The sequence below is a fragment of the Humulus lupulus genome, chromosome 2 (assembly GCF_963169125.1).
Source record: "Humulus lupulus chromosome 2, drHumLupu1.1, whole genome shotgun sequence".
In the NCBI taxonomy this organism is placed as follows: domain Eukaryota; kingdom Viridiplantae; phylum Streptophyta; class Magnoliopsida; order Rosales; family Cannabaceae; genus Humulus; species Humulus lupulus.
The window spans coordinates 1,879,204-1,899,466 of record NC_084794.1 but is presented as its reverse complement, the minus strand read 5'-3'; the positions used below and the strand labels follow the sequence as shown (position 1 = coordinate 1,899,466).

The window sequence follows — 20,263 nt, the reverse complement described above, 5'->3', positions numbered from 1 at the left end:
AAATAATTTTATAAAATCACACGTTATCAACAATGATAAATAATATTCCATATATAATGAAACATACACATACCATCTTTATCAATTATTTTATAATTATAATTATATGTATTGTCAACTATTTACTTTATCTTCATAATAAATTTGAAAAAAATATTTTTATTTATGTTATATGTGACAAAAATATATATTTTTAAATATACAAAAATATATTTTTTCAATAATGAGTAATACATAAATACTAATATAAAAGTATAAATGTCAAAATAATATTTTTTTCCTCTTAATTCTAACTCAAATACCAAACAAAGGTTTCTTTTCTTTCCTTATACCAAACAAGAAGAAGAGAAAATGCATTTCTTTCCTTTCTTTTACTTTTTCTCTCCTTTCTATTTTTTCTTCTTCCTACCAAACATTTCATAAGAGAGATAGCTGTACCTGTAATGGAAGATGGGGATGGGAACATGAGACCTGACACCTTACTGTCTCCACTTTTTTATTTGGGCTCCTCATTTTTATCAAAAAGTGACCAATGCCAATCATTCAATTTTAAAATTTTGACCAAGTCATTTTAATGCTTTAGCATCACTTCTATGAAACTATTTTACAAATGGCATAGAAAAGGATTTTTTTAATAAATTGTAGGGTAAATAATGTACATTGTGTTTTATTGAAATCTAAATTTGGTATCTTACGATATCCTATAATTGTAAATCCCACATATTTAGTAACTTGAACTCAAATTTAGTTTATCTATTTTTAAAATATGGCTAAATTATCCCTTAGTTATATGTAATTAATTAACTAAAATTAATTTGAAAAAAAATAAAAAAAATATCTGCCACAGTGTTGTATTTTCATTAATCCAATTTTTAAAAAATATATTAATTAATAACCCATCAAGAATATGCAGTGTGGCTTCATTACTGAGATTCAACTTGAAGTCCATAAGCAAAAAAAGAATGCACACATTTTATGAGCTTTTGTATTTTTTTTATTTTTTTATTTTTTTTTAAGGATTGTATATATTGATTATTAGAATATATAACAATATTAGTAAGAAAATCATGACGACACAAGTTAAAGATAGGATAATTGTATAGTAATAGTAGTATCACTTCAAATATTTAAGATCAATCATTAAATCTCTGACATATTTTTCCCAGAAAATTTGAATGATATACATGTATTTTGGCAACAGATACTGATTTTTCATATCCCTTTTACTCACCCATCTGTTCTGACAAAGAATCTCCTTTCCATTCTTGGTTTGTGGAAAATGGATTCCTTGAAGAAACTAATCAATGCTTCATCAAATGGCACTAACATAAGCATAGGATCTTAGTAAAATGCAACACATGATTAGCAGAGCCACACTTGATTTGATTTATTGTTCTATCCTATGATTTCTTTTCCTCCATTGCGTCGGCATCTGCATCATCTGTTAAATTGCCTAATCTGATAATGTCTTCCACTAGTATTTTTCCCTCTGTTCGAACAAGTTCGATGTTAGGATAATGCTCGAACAATGTGTTATTAAAAGAGAGAACGAAGCTCAGCTCTTGCGGCATCTGTTAGCCGTTTCTATTTCGATTAAGGTAGGAGGAAAGGATATATACTAACCATGATCCTTGGAAAGGTTGCTAATAAGTTCTTGCATGCCCTCTTTGCCCAAAGTGTCCTTAAGGTACATAGCAGCAGAGGCAACCTCCTCAGGAGTTACTTTCCCATCATAATCCCTGGACAACATTTTTATAGTTTATGCACACAATCTTATGACAAAACAAAAAAAGAAAAGAAACTCTTTCATTATGTTTATACTTTTTTGGACTCTGTTTTGTCCCATTAACTGTTTAGACCCTGTGTTTTTACAAATTATTTTTTGGACCCTATGTTTTGTAAAATGATTAAAATAGAACTCTAAACTCAATTTTGATGAAGAAAAAATTGAATATAACAACACAGTTTTTAAGCAGAATGATTTTATTTTTGTTCTGAATTGTTAGTTTGGTAAATTATTTGTGATTTTAGTTGAAAAAACATTGACCAAAATCGAGTTTAGGGTATTATATTAAAAAATTTACAAAACATAGGGTCCAAAAAGTAATTTGTCAAAACACAGGATCCAAATAGGTAATAGGACAAAACACAGGATCCAAAAAGTTATAAACACTTACTATAAAGTTACTGCAGTTTCAGAACTTGTTTCATAACCAGCTAACATTACAAGCAATAATAAAAAAAGTTTCAACAAACAGTATCAAATGCATAACTAATAGTGATAAAAAAAAACCAGAAAAGGCAACTAGAAAAACCTGTCAAGCAACTGCCAGCGATCCCCGATTTTTGCATCAACATCATCGATTTCCTTTTCAAGCTTCTGAAGCATAGCATCAACCTACATGTGCATATGAACCATGAGTTAATTTCTCATAGCACAACACCACAATGAGTGTATACCAATCCTTGGAAGATAGCTGATGAGTTTAGTTGTAATTGAACTTAAAAAGAAGCTTAAGATTGTTTTAGTTCTATTTACCCTGTCTATAAGTGCTGAAGAAGCCTTGTCACCCAGAGCCGTCTCGGCAGCAAGGTTACTGTCCTTCCTGGCTGCTTTGTAAGCCTTCTTAGCTTCTTCTTCGCCATCAGTTCCCTCCTTCTCTACCATATGATTATAAAGATCTACCTGAAAAATAAATATGGCAACATACAAATATCACCAAAGAAAAATCAAATCAACCCAAATGTCACTTTGATGGATTTTCCAAATGTCATTTCTTGGTGAGAAATACTAAAATATTATTAGGCATACCTCCTTTTTCACAAGTCTCAAAAACTCTTCACGCTCCAGCCTGACCGACTGAGAGTGGTAGACAAAGAACATTGAAAGTCAATGTCGAATTTGTTACTTAACAAAGAAAATCACTTGGTCAACTTACAACAAGTAATTACTTATAGTCCTTACAGATGCTGAAGCCAAAACAGCCAATGCACGACTGAGCTCACAAAGCTGCCCCTGTTTTTCTAAAGCTTTCGCTTTTGCTTGTTCCTGTGCTTCTCTAGCTGTTGGAATAGTCATCTCTTCCAGAGCCACATCTGTTTGTTTACTAGCAGATTCCTTTAATTTGGCCTGCTCTTCTTCCTCTTTCTCTTCCTCCTCCTTCACAAACAACCAATTAGACCCACTAATCAAAGTAAATGCAACCATAACATTTAAGATTGCATTAGCAAAACTCATGTTTCAGTAGAACAGTGATCACTCATTAACAATAAGTAAAATCAGCCATGAATAATTCTCACAAAAATATTTCTTTTTTTCTCTTTTTTCTTGATAAGGAGTAAAATGACTTTTTTTTCTTTAAACATTTTATCTGATGTTGTTACCAGACAAAATTACAGTAGAAAGTGAGAACTACAAAGTAAACAACTTCTAGCAGAGCCAATCTGCTTAACTATATCAGTAATATTTTCTAGGGGGCCGTCATGTCTTGTTCATTTTTGACATTTTTGCGATTTTTTTAGTTATGAAATTTATTATCCGTTTCTTATCCAAAAACACATACATAAAGCACTATTTAGTAAATCCCCACGAAAAATATAAATGCGCAAAAGGTAATAAAAAAAAGAAGCTAAAGCATATTTAATCAACCAACCTTGATCAATTCTTCCTGCATTTCTAGGTACTCCAACTTTCTTCTTCTTTCTGCAACAGAGTCTTCAGATGGCAAAGTGGTCACCCCAACTGTATCCACAACCTCATCAGGAAGAGAGGAGAGTGTAGCTTGAACAGCTTCCTCTGGCTTGATTTTACCATGCACTGAGAAAGCTCTGCATAGTTTACCAGCAAAAGGAAAAAAAGTTACACAGTTCTGCCGAGAAATAGTTTAAAACAACACATGCTTTGTAAGTACCTTGAAAGTATCAAGAGCGAAGATGGTACAGAGTAATTGAGAGACAGATCCAACCAATTATGCAACTGCAAAGACAGAGAAAGTTACATGCCCAACGAACAAGCTTTTACTATTATTATTTTCTTCTGATTTTATGCAAAATACATTTTCATGCAAAAACAAGGTCCAACTAATATGCTTTTGAATGGAGGCCTATTGTCAATAAGGAAAAACCTGTTCAATCTTAGATGAAAAAATGGAAAGGGAAAAGCCTGTTCAGAAAGTTATTTGCTATTGATCTTTTACATGAAGTTAAGAGTTTCAAAAAAGATAAAACTAAAATAGATCCATATCAGCATTATATAATACGATATGATGCATATTGTTCTTTATAGTATACTTCAAAGAAACGTAAGCTGATGATATAACTATGGGCTGTTTAGAAGAGGTTGCAGCCAGTCAAAGCTTACATTGGCTTATTGACATCCCTGACAGTAACAAATGAGGCGAAATCACCATGAAAATATAGTATTCATGAACCATAAGTGATAAATTTAATAGACATGTTTCATTCTATCTTCAGTCAATGAACAAACTAAAGAAGTCTAGATTAAGCTCAAACCTCTTCTCGCATTTCCTCTACTGAACGTGTTCCAAGTATGCCTCGTTCTCGACAGGCTGAAATAAGCTCTTTTTCTGAAAGGGACTCCACTCCCTCAGCTTGAATCATCTTATCATCCTCCTTGATCCTGTCCAATTATGATGAATATATACATTACAGAAATGCCAAGCAATATTGTCAATTTAAAAAGCTTATCATCTGAACCAAAAATATAACTATAAACAGATAATGAAAAAATTATCTTACTGTTGTAGTCTTTTTCGAAGCATATAACGCAAATATGCATCTGTTCCAAAGGGGCTAATGCCCATATATTTGCACATATTTACTAAACGTGGCCTGTATAAAACATCCAGAAATGTAAATTATCAAATCACCATAACATCACATAGACAAGGATAATCTTCACCTGTAAAAGAGCAAACAACTTCCCAAATAACTTAAGCTCATAAAAAAATTCAACCTGCTAATGTTGTCTAACGTAAGTTCATCATTGAATAGCTTGGCAAAGCCTAAAATCTCGTTATTAGCAACACGCTCGCCTGTTCTAACCTGTAGAATGGCAGAACACAGCCAAATGCAGAATGGTAAAACATAAATCATAAAAGCGTTCTTTTCTTATGGAAGGGAGAAGAAAGATTAAGAGTTAAATCCTACCTTGTTCATAAATTCATCAAGATCTTCTGCTGTCTGCTTAACTTCTCCACTTCGTGAGGTTTTGATTTCCTTTGCCATTTCTTTTACCGTGTCTTGAAGAAACTTTGCATATTCTATTCTTGCATTTAGCTTTCTTTTCAATTCCTCCTACAGTGTAAATTTTAAAAATGTATTATCACCTTCCTAGACAAATGGAACTTGGAAAACAAAACGGATATTTCAAAGGGACGCAACAATGTTAAAATTAAACTCTGGTTCATGCTTACAGTAATGTTGATTGATGATTTGAAACCAGCATAAAAAAAACATTTAACATATACATTTACCATAAGTTATGATTGTCAAAAAGTTTCATGGACCATAAGCTAAAACCATTTATATAAAGAGGTACTGGTATTAGTTTAAAGTAAAGCTAGCCCTATTTTGCATCAGTTTAAAATGTATAACAAATTTGATCATCAATTGAAGCCTAAAAACAAACTGAACAGCAGCAAACATCCACTGATAAGATTTTATTGGCAAAAACAACTTAGGAAATAGTCTATGCAAAACAAAATCTTGATTATTGTTTTAGTACAATCACCAAATTCTAGATATAACAAGGGGGTGAATGTTCTAATAGTTGTTGTTGAGAAGTTTACCTGCTCTTTCATCTTGTCCTTGAAGGTTGATGGTAACATGTTAGGGAACAATTTAAGGAATACTGGCAGCAAGAATTCCATGAATGGAACTATAATAAAAACAGCAAAAGGAACTAGTCTGAAAATGTCAGCAGTGGTGCGTGTAAGTTGTTGCCTCTCCCTTCGAGAAAGGTTCTTCCCACTAGCAAGCTTCAGCAACAACCTTGAGCTAATCCTAACATCAGCCCAGAGGAGTTTTGTACCCAACCAATAGTGTTGCATGGTAGATTTAAATTCATCCTTCCAATGAATTAACTTCTTAGCCCAATCCTCCCTAAAAAACGAGATAATTACTAGATGCATCAAACTAAACCAAGCATGAGATTGTAAAGAGAAAAGTTATAAACCTGCTCATGGAAGCCACAGCTTTTAGGGCAGGACCAATTCCCAAAAGCATAGTCCACATTCTCATCATTACAGATTTAACACTCTTTGGAGAGTCCTGCATCTGTTTAGCTTTGGCTTTGGCTTTTACTGAGCTCAAACCTTCGACTGCTTGATCACATTCCTCTGGTGAAGCTTCTTTTTTCTGTCCAGAAACCTGCTGTTCATTTCCACGCTTGCCGTTCCCAAATTCTGGTTGACCAGCCGTTGCTGTGGAGTAATAGTGTGTAGACTGCAAAGTCTGCACAACTCCCATTGAAGAACCAAAGTATTTCCTTTCAACTCCATTGCTCCAATTTAATAGACCAAAGGAGTTATGCCTGAAAGATCCCACTACACTAAAAGTTGGAGGTACACTCTTAGGAACTAAAGTTATACACTCATCATCTTTATCATCAGTAGTTACCAATACTTGAGTCACAAACGATCTAACACTGTTTAAGTCATTAGAATGGGATGATTGTTCATGCTCAACACTAGAGGAGCCCCGAATCAAGAATGTAGGCTGATTTAAGGAATTGAAGGGGTAACGCTTCCTTCGCAAGATTGCTCGTGAAACCATTGTGTATGTTGAGGCAAACAGCAACAGATCTCATGCGAGCACTTGACTTAGCCAGTTTCAGTCTGTATGCAATGCAGCCAACAAGCAAATGAGACTGAAAGACAACCATTCTGATTGACCATTATTTGTATGTAATAAACATATTTTTCCTAGTATGTTTTCACCATTATTTACAAATGACACAATTGAATTTTCTGAATAGATACCAATCATCAAACAACCATACCTTTACTCATATATCCAATTCTATCCATCACACCTACCAATATTAGTACAATTCATATGTATACGAAAGAAAAGTGTAAAATGGGACAGACTTATAGTATCCTATAACATATTTCTTATTAGAACTCATGATAGGACAAACCAAGAGACAGGTTTATCACAGCTAAAAAGAAAGTCACTTTCTTCCCACAAAGTTGGTCCAATGTTTGAGAAACGAAAGAAGACCCAAATAAAAAACAAGAAAAACAAAGCAAACCCATGATCTGTGACGTCTTAATTCTGATTTTTTTTAGTGACCCAGAAACCAACAAATTTATATTATTAAATTTCATACATGTATGTAGAATTTGAGTTGGTGCAAGTAACAAGAAATTGCAATTGATCTGATACTGATTACATACAGAGAGAGAGAGAGAGAGAGAGAGACACACACCCTTTAAAGCTCGCTCAGAGTCGCAGCAATTGGGTCAATCGTGTAGCTTCGGTAGAAAGAGAAAACGAAACAAAACAAAATTGCAGCACTGGTCAGAGTCAGAGAGCAAAGGAGGAGAAGATGGAGAAGAAGAAGAGAGCAGGCGCGTGATGTGCACGTGCAGTGCTTCCCGAAGCTACATGCTAAGATGTTTGATTCAAACTACCTCACATTGTCGTTTTTCTATTTTTAGTATAACGTGGTCGTCGTTTGGAAAGTAACTCTATAAAACCATTGTCGTTTTTCTATGTTTAGGAAATCTTGGTCGTCGTTTGGAATGTTACTCTTAAAATCATTGTCGTTTTTTTGCTTCTTAAAGTTCTTATGCCTGCTTTTTTCTTGTCGTAGTACGAAACGCATTATTTAGTGATGTCGTTTGTTATGGAGAGATAATATACTTACGTTATGCTTTTTCGATAGAGACTCCACAAGTCCAAAACCTTTGAGTACACACGTTGTGTTTTCTCAACAACTTTGTCCTTAAACTCCAATTATTATAAGTCTCTTATGTTGTCATCGAGGCAGCAATAATACGAATTTCATCCTCAATAATCTTCTTTAAACGATTATGGGAAGGATTATTAATAAAAATATTTTGGTATGGATGGACAAATTTAGTGAAAAATAAAGTGAACCATAATTGTCTACACGATTATGGGGAGATTATCAATAGAAATAATCTTCAAAAATAAGATTGTTACTGTTGCATGAGCTCTAGTTATCATTTCTCTGCTATTTGCCACCAGGCCCAGCCCGGGCACAGGTGGGCCAAACTTGTGCCTAGGCCCCCATATAATGATGCTCAATTGTTTTGAAAAATAATATTTTTGTATATGTACATAGGCCCTAAAAAATTAAAAAATATCATTTTATATATAAAATTTTAAAAAATAACAAATTTTGTTAAGGGTCCCCTACAACTCAGGCTCGATCCTGCTTGCCACATCTGTCCAGTCTTGCTTAATATTCTGTAGATTCCAACAATACATAATTTATATAAATTCTTAGACCAAGGCATGACATTTTAAAAATATTTAATAGTTTTATAAATTAAATTAATTTTTAGATAATCTAATTACTAGTATTAATTATAAAACAACAATATAGGTAGTTGTACACCCTAATTTTCCACGGGCTATTAGCGAGCTGAGATATGACCTAATTATATCAGCCATGTGGATACCACCTGGCCGGAGCTGCTGTTGTTAGGTCCTACCTCTTTAGCTTGAGGTAACCAAAGGTTTATCAAGATTATTTAAGGGCCGAGTCAGGAATATGAAGACTGCAGGTCAAGAAGGCATTCAGCTCGAGGCACGGGCTGGAGTTGGAAGCTGTGACCCTTTATAAAGTCAACCACACAATGTAAACGTGCATATATCAGACATCACGTGTCTGATATATCCCTGAATTCTCGGACACGCAGCATGAACGTGCGTGTTCAGGCACCCACGACTGGGTTGGGTCGTGCGGCCCATTATCTCCCTTACCTATTGATTAGACCACACTTCATTTGTCAGGTTTTAGGAATTAATCATGAATGTCACAGAAGTGACATGATAGGTAAGAAGGTCACGGGATGACCCCCCTTACCAACTCCCAGGTGCCCTCTCCTATAAATATGGAAATCCTGGGAGTTGCAAATGGTTGGATTCAATTGTGTAATGAAATACCTTGTAAGGAATACCAGAAATATAGCAATAATATTGGCTGGAGGAGTAGAATGATTTTAATCTTTGAACCACCTAAAAACGTATTCGTGTCATCAGTCCATTTTAAGATTATTCATCTGTTTCGGTTCATTATTCAGCATTAATCATTTTCTCTTATTTTCTTAATTACCTGTTGGCGAAGAACCGCGTCAACAGTAGTAATATTATTTTTAATGAAACATTAATGTAATTTAAAAAATATTATGTATTTTTAAAAATGTCATGAAATATTTTTTCTCATGTTATGTTTGTTATTGTCATAAATTAAATGTTTAATATTTTAATAATGATTCACTATTTATTTTGTATTTTTTTAAATATATTTTAAAAGAAAAATAAATAAAAATAGCATTTAAGAACCTAAATGATACAATTTAAAAAAGTTAGGGAACTAGCTGATACAAAATCAACTTTTTTGACGTAAATGTTACAAAATACAAAGAATGGAGACTGCAACCGAAAAAATAAAACCCATATTTTACATGAAGAAAGAGAAAGAATGATGAATCATATTGCAACTTTACAAATGCATTGTGTTATGTTCTACTCAACTTTGTTGCATAGAAAGTGCATGGGAAGTTTGGTTTCAAAACATTTGGGCCTTTTAAAAGCTAAAAATCATTTTTAACTCTAGAGTGAATTTATCAATGTTTGGTCTTTTTACTATTCAAAAGCTCTTTTACAATAAACTTAGTTTCTAAAAAAAAAAAAAGAAAGAAAGAGATAACATTAATAAACACTTTTTTATTTTTAAAACCAAACAATTCTTACAAAAACTTTTATAGCTAAATAATTGATAGAGTAATGATATGTGCACTCAAAATATGTACTCAAACATTACACATTGTGACGTGTTGCTGCTTTTTGAACAGTAGATTACAGTTTTAATAAATATAATTGCCTATGTTAAGCTACCACATTACTATGTATAATATTTGAGTCTATATTTTAGGTGCACATATCATTACTCATAATACATGTGTTTGTTTTGAGTTGCCTTAGAAAGTGTAAAGAGACTTAGGACGGATTCACCTTAACCTTAAAATATATATGAGACTGACACAAATTATTAACTTTGCATTCTTAAAATTTGAAGCAAACATAAAAATAAAAAAAAATAAAAAATTTAAATTACCATATTTACTCTACCTCTAACCAAACAACCCGTACTATTTTTGCAATTAGTATAGCTTTTGGAAGAAGATGCATCTTGAGCTACCAAACATGTCACGTTCTACTCGTGTATTGATTGAAAGTGTGGCTTCTTCAATTATTTAGGCATTGCTACTTAATTTTCGACACGCATTAGTTCAATTAATTCATTAATATAATTTACTTATAAAAAAATAATTTATCAAAAACAAGGTTGCGCAAAAAATAATTTATCAAAAACAAGGTTGCGCGAGTAATGAGGCAATCTAATAAAAGGTACAACCCTATTATTATTGATCATTACATCTGACATTTTAGAGAGAGGAAGAGGAAGAGTGAGAACGATGAATCATCTTGGAGGAAATGGAGAAATGTGGGAATGGAAGATGATTGGTTTTGGTTTTGGTTTTGGTTTTGGGTTTGGGTTTGGTTTGAGATTGATGATCAAAGCAGTCAGGAGGGGCTTGCCACTTAGAATCCTCAAGCACAGCACCGACCTCGAAGGTCATGACATGAGCATTTCTGCCAGTGTAGAACTCCCAATGCACGGGCCTCTTCGTCACCACATCCTCGTAGTACCATATGAAATCCACTTTCTCCCACACGTTGCACAAGAACCCGTCAACCTCCCTCTGCCCTAGATACTTGGCCCCCTCCAGCCAATTGGGCCGCAGAATCCCCACCTCCAGCTGAGCCGAGCTGCACTTCTCCGCGCGGTCGTCGTAGAAGAAGAACGAGGTCCCGTTGTTCCACTCCAGGTCGTACAGCACGTTGCCCAGCTGGTGCTGGATGATGTTGTAGTTGCGACCGTTGGGCCAGTCGTACCACAGATCTATTATCTGGAGTATTCCCGAGTAGTTCATCATCAGGATCGAGTGGAATTGATGCGGCCATGGGGTTGGGGTTGGGATCTCTGGTGATTCTGATGAACAACGACCCATTCCGATTCCAATTCCGAAGACGAAGACGAAGACGAAGACGAAGAGGTTTGATTTTGAACCCATTTCTTTCTCTCTCTCTCTCTCTTTCTTTCTTTAATCAAACAACACAGTCAATCATCAATGATTAATTAAACAAAAATTGGTATAAATAATAGAATAAAAGTATGAATTATTTTATTAAAAATAAATAAGTGAAAATTAGAAGAAGAATAGTACCTAGCGAAGTAAGTAGTCTTCTCTCTGCCTCGTCCAATAATAGCGATTCTCTGATAATAATCATAATAGGATAAAGAACTCAGATAAAGATAAAGGAGGATAATGAATTGATATGAGTGAGTGAGGAACTCAATATGTTTGGGCCGTCATGGGCTTTTATGGACTACAACACAACCCAACCCAACCCAGCCCAGCCCAACCATTCATAAACCAACTGACACTCTGTTTGATCTGATATGGGCTTTCGTGGGCTCTGCAAACTCAAGCAACCATTCGTAAATACATATATATATATATATATATTATATTATATATTTTATATTTGCCTCAAAAAAACTCAAGATTTAAGATTTGCTAACATTCAATCTTTTTTTTTTTAATATAATTTAACATTTTTTAAATTAGCTTTATTTATTTTAAAAATACTTTTTTATGATTAAAAACTATTATAAACCCTACCCTAAAAACTAAAGCCAATTAGAAGAAGAAAAAAAAAACTAATTTTCTTCCTCCCCTTCTTTCTTCTTCTTCCATTGTCGTGCCCTCCCCGACCTCCCCCATTGATGTCCTTCGCAACCTAGGACCACCGTGCCTTTCCCAGTCTCCCTCGCCGAAGTCCTTTGCTCGCTTCGAGTCCTTAACCTAGCTATTGATTGGTCTCTTCGACAATGGCCTGGCACTAGAAATCGGAGCAAGTTTCAATTCTTTTTAAAATATATTTTATGAGTAAAATTATTTATGAATTATAATCAAAGGAAAAATTTGGTAATTTTTTAAAATGTCAGTTGCTATTTATACTTATATTATTTATTATTATTTTAATGAAATATATTATTATATTAATTTTATGAAAATATGAAAACTTGACAGATTCTTAAGACAACCAAACATAGAAACTGATTTTCTCATGAATCATAGATAAGATTCCACTGCATAACCAAACATAGTGATGAAAATTTCTAGACTATTAAATTACCATCTTCAACTTTTCCAGTAGTATGAAAATTGTGAACTCCTCATACCAAACAACCCTAACTAGTTGTTGTCTGTGTTTCTATCATTAGACACGTGGCAGTTAGAAATTATTGATGACAAGGCAATTCGTGGGGCTTTCAGAGTATGAACTCTTCGGGGCGGCCTTGTCCGACCAAGACATGGGTGTCTCCGAGTGAGGCCATTCCCTGAGGTCTGTTTTCGAAGCGAGGATGTCTCCGAGTGAGGCCATGTTCGTAGAATGCCCCGAGCCAACCTTCAGGTCGTGGATGTCTCCCAGCAAGGCTACGTCTCGAGGTTCGTTCTAAAGGCGTGGATGCCACGTTCCGAGGGGCTCTCCTCATTCGCCAATTTCCCAGGTAAAATATATGTTTACCAACTAATAAATATTTTTTATAAATAATTTTATTTTGATAATTATGTATAAATACATTAAAATACAAATGTTAAATAATTATTTGTTTTATTTAAAATTTTATATTATTATTTTTTAATAATGTATAAGATTAATGAGAATTTGACCAAATATTATTTCAACCAAACAATGTAATTCAATTAATGGAAATTGGACCAAATATTTTCATGTACAACCAAACATGCTTTACAAATTTTCCTACAATCCTATCATCCTCCTTAATATTCCCACTAATAGGATTATTTTGAACTTCTGGTACAAACGACCCCTAAATTATAAGCCATATGATAATAAAAGTGTCAAATGTAGAATAAAAGTCAACAATATATTAACTTTTTGAATTTTGAATAATTGAACAAAAACTTAATATTAACCAAAAGCTTATATATACAAGGGGCTAGCTGCCAAAATACTATACGCGACGGGTCTTTAGTTGAGCCACCTAAAACAATTTTTATTTTAGTTTTTTTTAGGACGATATTTATTATAGTTATAATATAATTTTTGTAAATTTTTAAGAAATTTATAATAATTTATGATGCAAAAATTAGGGTTCAAAATTTTTATTTTTTATGCGTGTCTATTTTTTTATATGCATGAAAAATAAATTTTAAACCTTGATTTCGGCACTATAAATTATTCTAAATTCTTCAAAAATTTTATAAGAGGCCTGCTATGACTACAATAAATATTGTCATAAAAAAGCTAGAATAAAAATTGTTTTAAGTGCCTCAATTAGGATATTTTGGCGTGTTAACCACATCATTAACCTTGAAGTCAAATTGCTTTAATTTTTATTGCAATCTTTTTGAGTAATGACATACTATTTTTTTTAAGGGGCATTATATTTGCATAATCTGATACTCTTTATTTAATTAGTACAACTCATTTTTATTAAAAATTAATATATAATATACACTTTTTTCAACTTATGTGTTGAACGAAAAAAATAATATAAAATAAAAATATAATAGTATTATTGTTAAATTTATTATTATAAAAATTAGTACCAATCAAATTAGTGGAGATGAATATCTCTACTTTTCTCTCAACTTTCTCATTTTCCACTCTCACTACTATTTGCATAACGCAAAATAGAGTCTATAAAAAGGAAAGTAAATCAGACAAAAAAAAGAGAGGAGAAGGAAAAGAGGAGAAAACTCTTTCAAAACACAAGAGAGAAATTAAGGAAGAAATACAGAGAGTTAAGGGTCTGATTGGTTCGCGATTAGAAAACTGTATTTTTTTAAAAGTGAGATTCTGAAATGAAAATCTGAATTTAGTGACTAAAAACATATTTTCGAAAATGTGATTGGTTCAATGTCTATAAACTGTTTTTGAGTTTTAAAAAAATAAATCTGTGATTGGTATTAAATTTGAGAATATAATAGGAACTGAATATGTGATTGGTTCAAATGAATCTGAATATTATTTTAATTTTATATATTCTATATACATAGGTTGTATGATTTTAAATTTTTCAATAGATTTAATTAAGTAAAATTTAATAATAGTGCATTGATTATATTCATAAAATTGCATCAGTATATATGTGCTTTATTGCTTCAGTATATATATATAGAATATATATATGGAAGACTTCTCAATGGTTACTACCCATAGAATGGTACTAACAATTATGATGATGTGGCAAGACAGTGACTTGGTATAGCAAGTCACTAACAGGTAAATATTTTTTTTCTATATTAATTTCGAATTTAGTTCTTTTTTGTCATAATTAATGTTGTTTCCAACTGATGAGAGACACTACCTATATTTAGAAATTGACATGTATTTGAAAAATGAAAATTTTACAATATTATATTTTTATAATAAATACACGTTTTTCATCAGGTAACCCTTCCAAAAATTTGAAAAAATCAAAATTTATTTTTAGAAATATTAATTAACAACTATAAATATAGACATGTGATTTTAATTCAATAGTTAATATTAAAGTAACCATCAATGGGTAGTAACCATTAAAAGTGCACCCATATATTTATATATATATAAATATATATATACTCGAACACACAGTAGAATCAAGTCTTACTGAAAAAATTAGAAAATAGAGAAAACATATAGAGATAAAACATAAAACTATGTTTTATCGTTTTCAACTATATAGGCAAAATTATCTTTTGTTTTAGGAAATAACTAACCAATCACATGATTATTGTGGGTCCTACATACTTTTAGTATTTGGAAACATAAAATTGATTCCTAACCTGATACCAATCACGCCCTAAGATTTTCATCTTCAAGGATTTCTATAAAATGAGTACTAATGTTTGCCCCTATTTTCTTCCTGGTATTCCAAACATCTTTTATTTTCCAATGATTTTCTTTTTTTGTCTTTGGTCCACTTTGACCTAGGCTTTATAAGCACAAAATGTCTTTAAAAGTGAGATATAACCAAAGGGGAAAGGAGAAAATCTGAATTCTCCATGTTGTTATGCTGCCCAAATCTCTCGTAAAATTATAATTGATTTTCATGTTGTTCATGATCCACTTTGACATATGCTTTGCCAACAAAAGGCCAAAAAGACATAATAAATCAAAAAATTCATATCTGGTTATGTTGTCAAAGTTTTCTTAAAAAAATAAATTTTGCTAAACATTAAAATCAAGAAAACAAAACTTTGCCAAAATCTAATATCTCGATTGAATTTCAGAGCCAAAGCCTAAGAATATAGAAATCTAGTTAACAGTGGTTGTTGATCTAAATTCTCTACTCATCAGGCAACGTCAAAAAAAAAATTATATATGTATGCCAAAACATATGCAAAAAATTCACTTTTAGAAGAAATATATATGCGTAATCATACACATATATTCCATATTCAATGGAGATGGGCTATTTTAGAAAAAAAAAAAGACTACACCAGTCAAATCATCAGTCTCATGCTATAAATGTGATAAAGACTACAAATGTGAGAAAATGTTTTTATTTTGAGAAATGTTTATATGTGAGAAAATGTGAGAATGGACCACAAAACCTCACATGCTATACATATATAAATCATCTTGCTTTTGGGCTTTTGAAAAGTCAAATGTGACTTTGAATCTATAGTATATATATATATATATGGTTTTATTTTCTTTTTTTACCATCTCATTTTTCCTATTATCAGTTTGGATCTTGTGTTTTGACAAATTATTTTTTGGACCCTATGTTTTGTAAAATGGTTAAAATAGAACCTTAAACTCAATTTTGGTCAATGTTTTCTCAAATAAAATCACAAATAATTTACCAAACTAACAATTTAGAGCAAAAATAAAATTATTCTGCTTAAAAACTGTGTTGTTATATTCAATTTTTTCTTCATCAAAATTGAGTTTAGGGTTCTATTTTAACCATTTTACAAAACACAGGGTCCAAAAAGTAATTTGTCAAAACACAGGGTCAAAACAAGTAATGGAGAAAAACACAAGGTCCAAAAATGTATAAACTATATATATATATATATATCTTCTATATAATAAGTGTGTAGATAACGGAAATTATTAGTTTTAACGGTTTTTTATTTTTTTTAATGTTAACTTTAACGGAATATTCTTATATTTAACAGAATATTCTTATATTTAACGGTAGTTTGTAAACACTTAAACTTACATAAAATAAAATAAATAATTAAAAAAAATTAAAAATATGATATTTTTGAGATATTTTATAATGATAATTATTTAAAAATAATATATAATTAAACAAATTAAAATATGATATTTTTCATATATTTACAGTAATAATTATTTTAAAATAATAAATAATTAAAGAAATTAAAATATGATATTTTTGAGATATTTTACAATGATAATTATTTAAAAATAATAAAGTCATACGTTTTATAACATAAATGAAATTTAATTAAATTTAAACCCACTTATTAGAATAATATCATATTAAACATATAATATAATTTATTATGAATTAGCAACAAAGTGCTTTTTTTTTTTAAAAACTAACAATAAACTTAAATTTAAAATCAACATATAATATTTAATATTAAAATAAACATTTAATATATAATTGTTATCCATAAAATTCGCATTAGTGACGTGGCAAGTGATCCCTGGACACGTGGCTGATACCTGGAAATGTTCGGCTAGAGTATCGACCAGAAGATGTGCTGAAGGTAGTAAACGACCCAGTCCTACCTGCGACCAGTCTGGTCAGTGGTTCCGCATACACGGCAACATTAATGGGAAGATCTTTGTGAATCCCGAATTTATCTCACACAATCTCCTGAGTATCCGATTATTCAGGAAATAATATCTGTAACAATCTTTTGTAATCCCCCTTGAGCTTATAAATAGCAAGAGATAGCTCAGAGGAGGGGACTTTTGGCTTTTGAATCATTGAGAGACTATAGTAATTCTCCTAGTAAACTTGTATTGTTCTTCAGAGATTAGTGAAACTCATTGAACCCCAGTTCTTTGATCACACTTCTAATTTCTATATCAATATCATTCTAAGTGGACGTAGGTCATTGCCAAATCCTGGGGCCGAACCACTATAAAATACTGTATCTTATTCCCTTTTGTCATTACGTTCTTCTTATACTTTCATTCATGTTATACCCAGATTTCGAGCCATAGTAAATATGACCTCGAAAGCTGAGTTCGCAACAAATGGTCTCGTGAGGATTAGTGATCTAGGATTGTAAGTCGAGCCTGCAAAGTATGATGTATGATTTCGAAAGCGGTGATCTCGAAATGACCTCGATCTCGAAAGGTAGCTCCGAGAACACTTTCATCTTCAGGAACTTCGGAGTATGGTTCTTGAGCTCGATATCCCATCTCGAAAGGAACGTTAGCTCGGGAGATGTCAGTGGCTCGCCCAATGACATGAGACCAGAAATGCTGGAGACTTGAAGATACGCCATAACCACCTTGAGTATCTACAAGTGTAATAACTATGAGATGTAGTCCTCATTAGTTGATGTGAATCCCCAAGAATTGTGGGATATTATTTAATACAGTTATACGCCCCCTGATCTTTGGGGGACGTTTCCTTTAATATCTGATTATTGGCATTTAAAGCCATTTATTTGTATTCACAAAAGAGTAACTACCCAAAATATGTGGGATAGTATTCTGCATCATTCTCTATAAATAGAGAAGGCATGCACCATTGTAAAGGACCGAAATCCTAATCCTTGAGAGAAAACTCTGGAGAATTCTTGCTAAAGAATCGTTTAGAGATAATCTTGAGATTAATAACAGAGACTCGTGGACTAGGCAGATTTAACTGCTGAACCACGTAAAAAACCGTGTTTGATTCGTTTGTTTATTTTTGGCCATTGTCTTAAATTATTTGCGTGCTCTATTCTTTTATCTGTTGACGAAAAACGGCGTCAACAATTCACATCAAGCATATTCTGACTCCGTGTCAGTTGGCCAAATCTTGGGTCAACAATAATCTTTTGTTGTCACTCCTAAATTAAAAAATTAGAACAAATATAAACTTAAACAAAAATAAATAAATTATTTAATTAAAATAAGATATTTATTTCAAAATTTATATGACATTAATATAAATTTAATAAAAATAATTAATAAATTCTATAAATAAAATTAAGCAAACGTGCATATTGCACGTTACTTGTATCTAGTATATATATAAATATATGTGTTAAAAAAAATGGAAACCAAACGAAAGTTAAAAAAATAAACAGCAAAATCATATATTCTTCCACACTCAATCAAAACAAATCAAAAGCAAAGTATACATGCATGTGTATGGATATAGCCATATACAGACCAAGAAATAAATAAATAAATAAATAAAGACTCATATTTATATTTATATTCATATTCATATGCATATATTGTATATGTGTAAACGTAAGTTTTGTTTACCAAAAGTAAAGAAGCAAACTGTTTTACTGTTTTAAGGAGGATTCTTTAAATCAAAAAATAAATGGCAGTTGAAGATAGATAATTGCTACAAATAAATCTTCGTCGTCTCCTAAAAAAAGATATATAAGAGATTAAGACTATATTTATACAGATGTTTATGATATAAACAATCAAGGAGAACAAATATACATATCAAAATATATGCTTCACTTTCTTTTTTAAGGTTAAAACATGTCTCTAAAATTTGAAGAACTTTGACGAATGCATTATGTTGAGTATGGTAAAAGGTTTAAATAAACAAAAGATGATATCTTAATTCTATTTCAAATTCAAATTGAAATTTAGAATATGAAATAATGATATTATCTTATAAATATCTATATCAGTTTTTATCACAAATTTTAAAATTTAAATCCCTAAAATTAAATTTTAATTTTAGTATATAGATATTATCTGATATGAAATTTAATTATTCACTACCAAATTTTGGAATAATTAAATGAGCAGATTATAGAATCTGCCAAAATTAGTTTTGATCTCTTTATTTTATATAAAAATAATTTTCTATAAATAAAGAGATTTCAATATAAAACAAAATTCTAAAATCATATCAAATGATAAAAAGAATTTTAAACAAGAGGTCTTTCACCTGAATTTTTTTCAAAAACACCTAAAGAGTGTTTTGAACTACGTTTGACTTGATTCTTCTAAATGATACGTAGGCAACTTAGTCGCTAAAACTAAGTGCAGTTACATGATCCACAAATTCCCAAAATTCTCAAATATCAAACACAACTCTCAAAATTCCATAAAATGTCATTTACCTCGGAATTTTTCATAACTTCCAAAACATTAAATGATTCCATGATATGATCATCTATCGAAATTTCATAAATTTCTAAAAATACCATGAATTCCTATGAATGGTTATTTACTGGAATTACTTCACTCATTTCCCAAAAAATCTATTTAGAACTACAAGTGACTTGATCCTTCATAAAGAATGTATGTAGGCAGCTCAGTCAGTCAAATTTACTCAGTACAGTCACAATTTCAAATTCCTCAAAATTTTTCCAAAATTAAACAAGTAATTAATATCATCATAATTTGAATCAAAATGTTTTCCTTTAAATAAAAAAATGATAATAATTAAGAGGTTATTATTATAATCTTGGATGAGTCGAACTCAAATTAATAAACCTTATGCTATAAAATTGACATATGTGAAATTGTGTTTGACAATAATTTTAATATATTAAATTTAAAATTTTGGTCTAACATGCTTACTTTTTTTTTGTATTCTAAAAAATACATATAAATGATATATGTTTTAAATATTTAAATAAAAAAATGAAAAAAAAATATAAAAACTTGCTGAAATAAGAATTTTTTTTTCTAAAAATTATACATTATTTTTAAAAAAAAAATTATAAAAATAAGATAAAATAAAATGATTGAATTAAAAAAAATAATGTAAAAA

The 20,263-nt window shown here is 31.2% G+C and overlaps 2 protein-coding genes across 2 annotated transcripts; both read right to left on the bottom strand.

The window, feature by feature from the left end:
• Positions 1 to 1,080: 1,080 nt before the first annotated feature.
• Positions 1,081 to 7,608, bottom strand: LOC133816839 (uncharacterized). The gene is made up of 15 exons (XM_062249140.1): positions 7,454 to 7,608; positions 6,197 to 6,857; positions 5,811 to 6,123; positions 5,170 to 5,316; positions 4,976 to 5,064; positions 4,759 to 4,851; positions 4,513 to 4,639; positions 3,912 to 3,976; positions 3,654 to 3,828; positions 2,966 to 3,160; positions 2,813 to 2,860; positions 2,540 to 2,686; positions 2,316 to 2,398; positions 1,624 to 1,739; positions 1,081 to 1,489 (listed from the first exon to the last, which is right to left on the bottom strand). Exons 2-15 carry the CDS (start codon positions 6,793 to 6,795, stop codon positions 1,401 to 1,403), a joined length of 2,286 nt encoding a protein of 761 aa, XP_062105124.1. The 5' UTR covers positions 6,796 to 6,857; positions 7,454 to 7,608; the 3' UTR covers positions 1,081 to 1,400.
• A 3,012-nt stretch (positions 7,609 to 10,620) lies between these two features.
• LOC133816838 (uncharacterized protein At4g14100-like) lies at positions 10,621 to 11,648 on the bottom strand. The gene is made up of 2 exons (XM_062249139.1): positions 11,511 to 11,648; positions 10,621 to 11,385 (listed from the first exon to the last, which is right to left on the bottom strand). Exon 2 carries the CDS (start codon positions 11,355 to 11,357, stop codon positions 10,668 to 10,670), a length of 690 nt encoding a protein of 229 aa, XP_062105123.1. The 5' UTR covers positions 11,358 to 11,385; positions 11,511 to 11,648; the 3' UTR covers positions 10,621 to 10,667.
• Between the last annotated feature and the right edge of the window lie 8,615 nt (positions 11,649 to 20,263).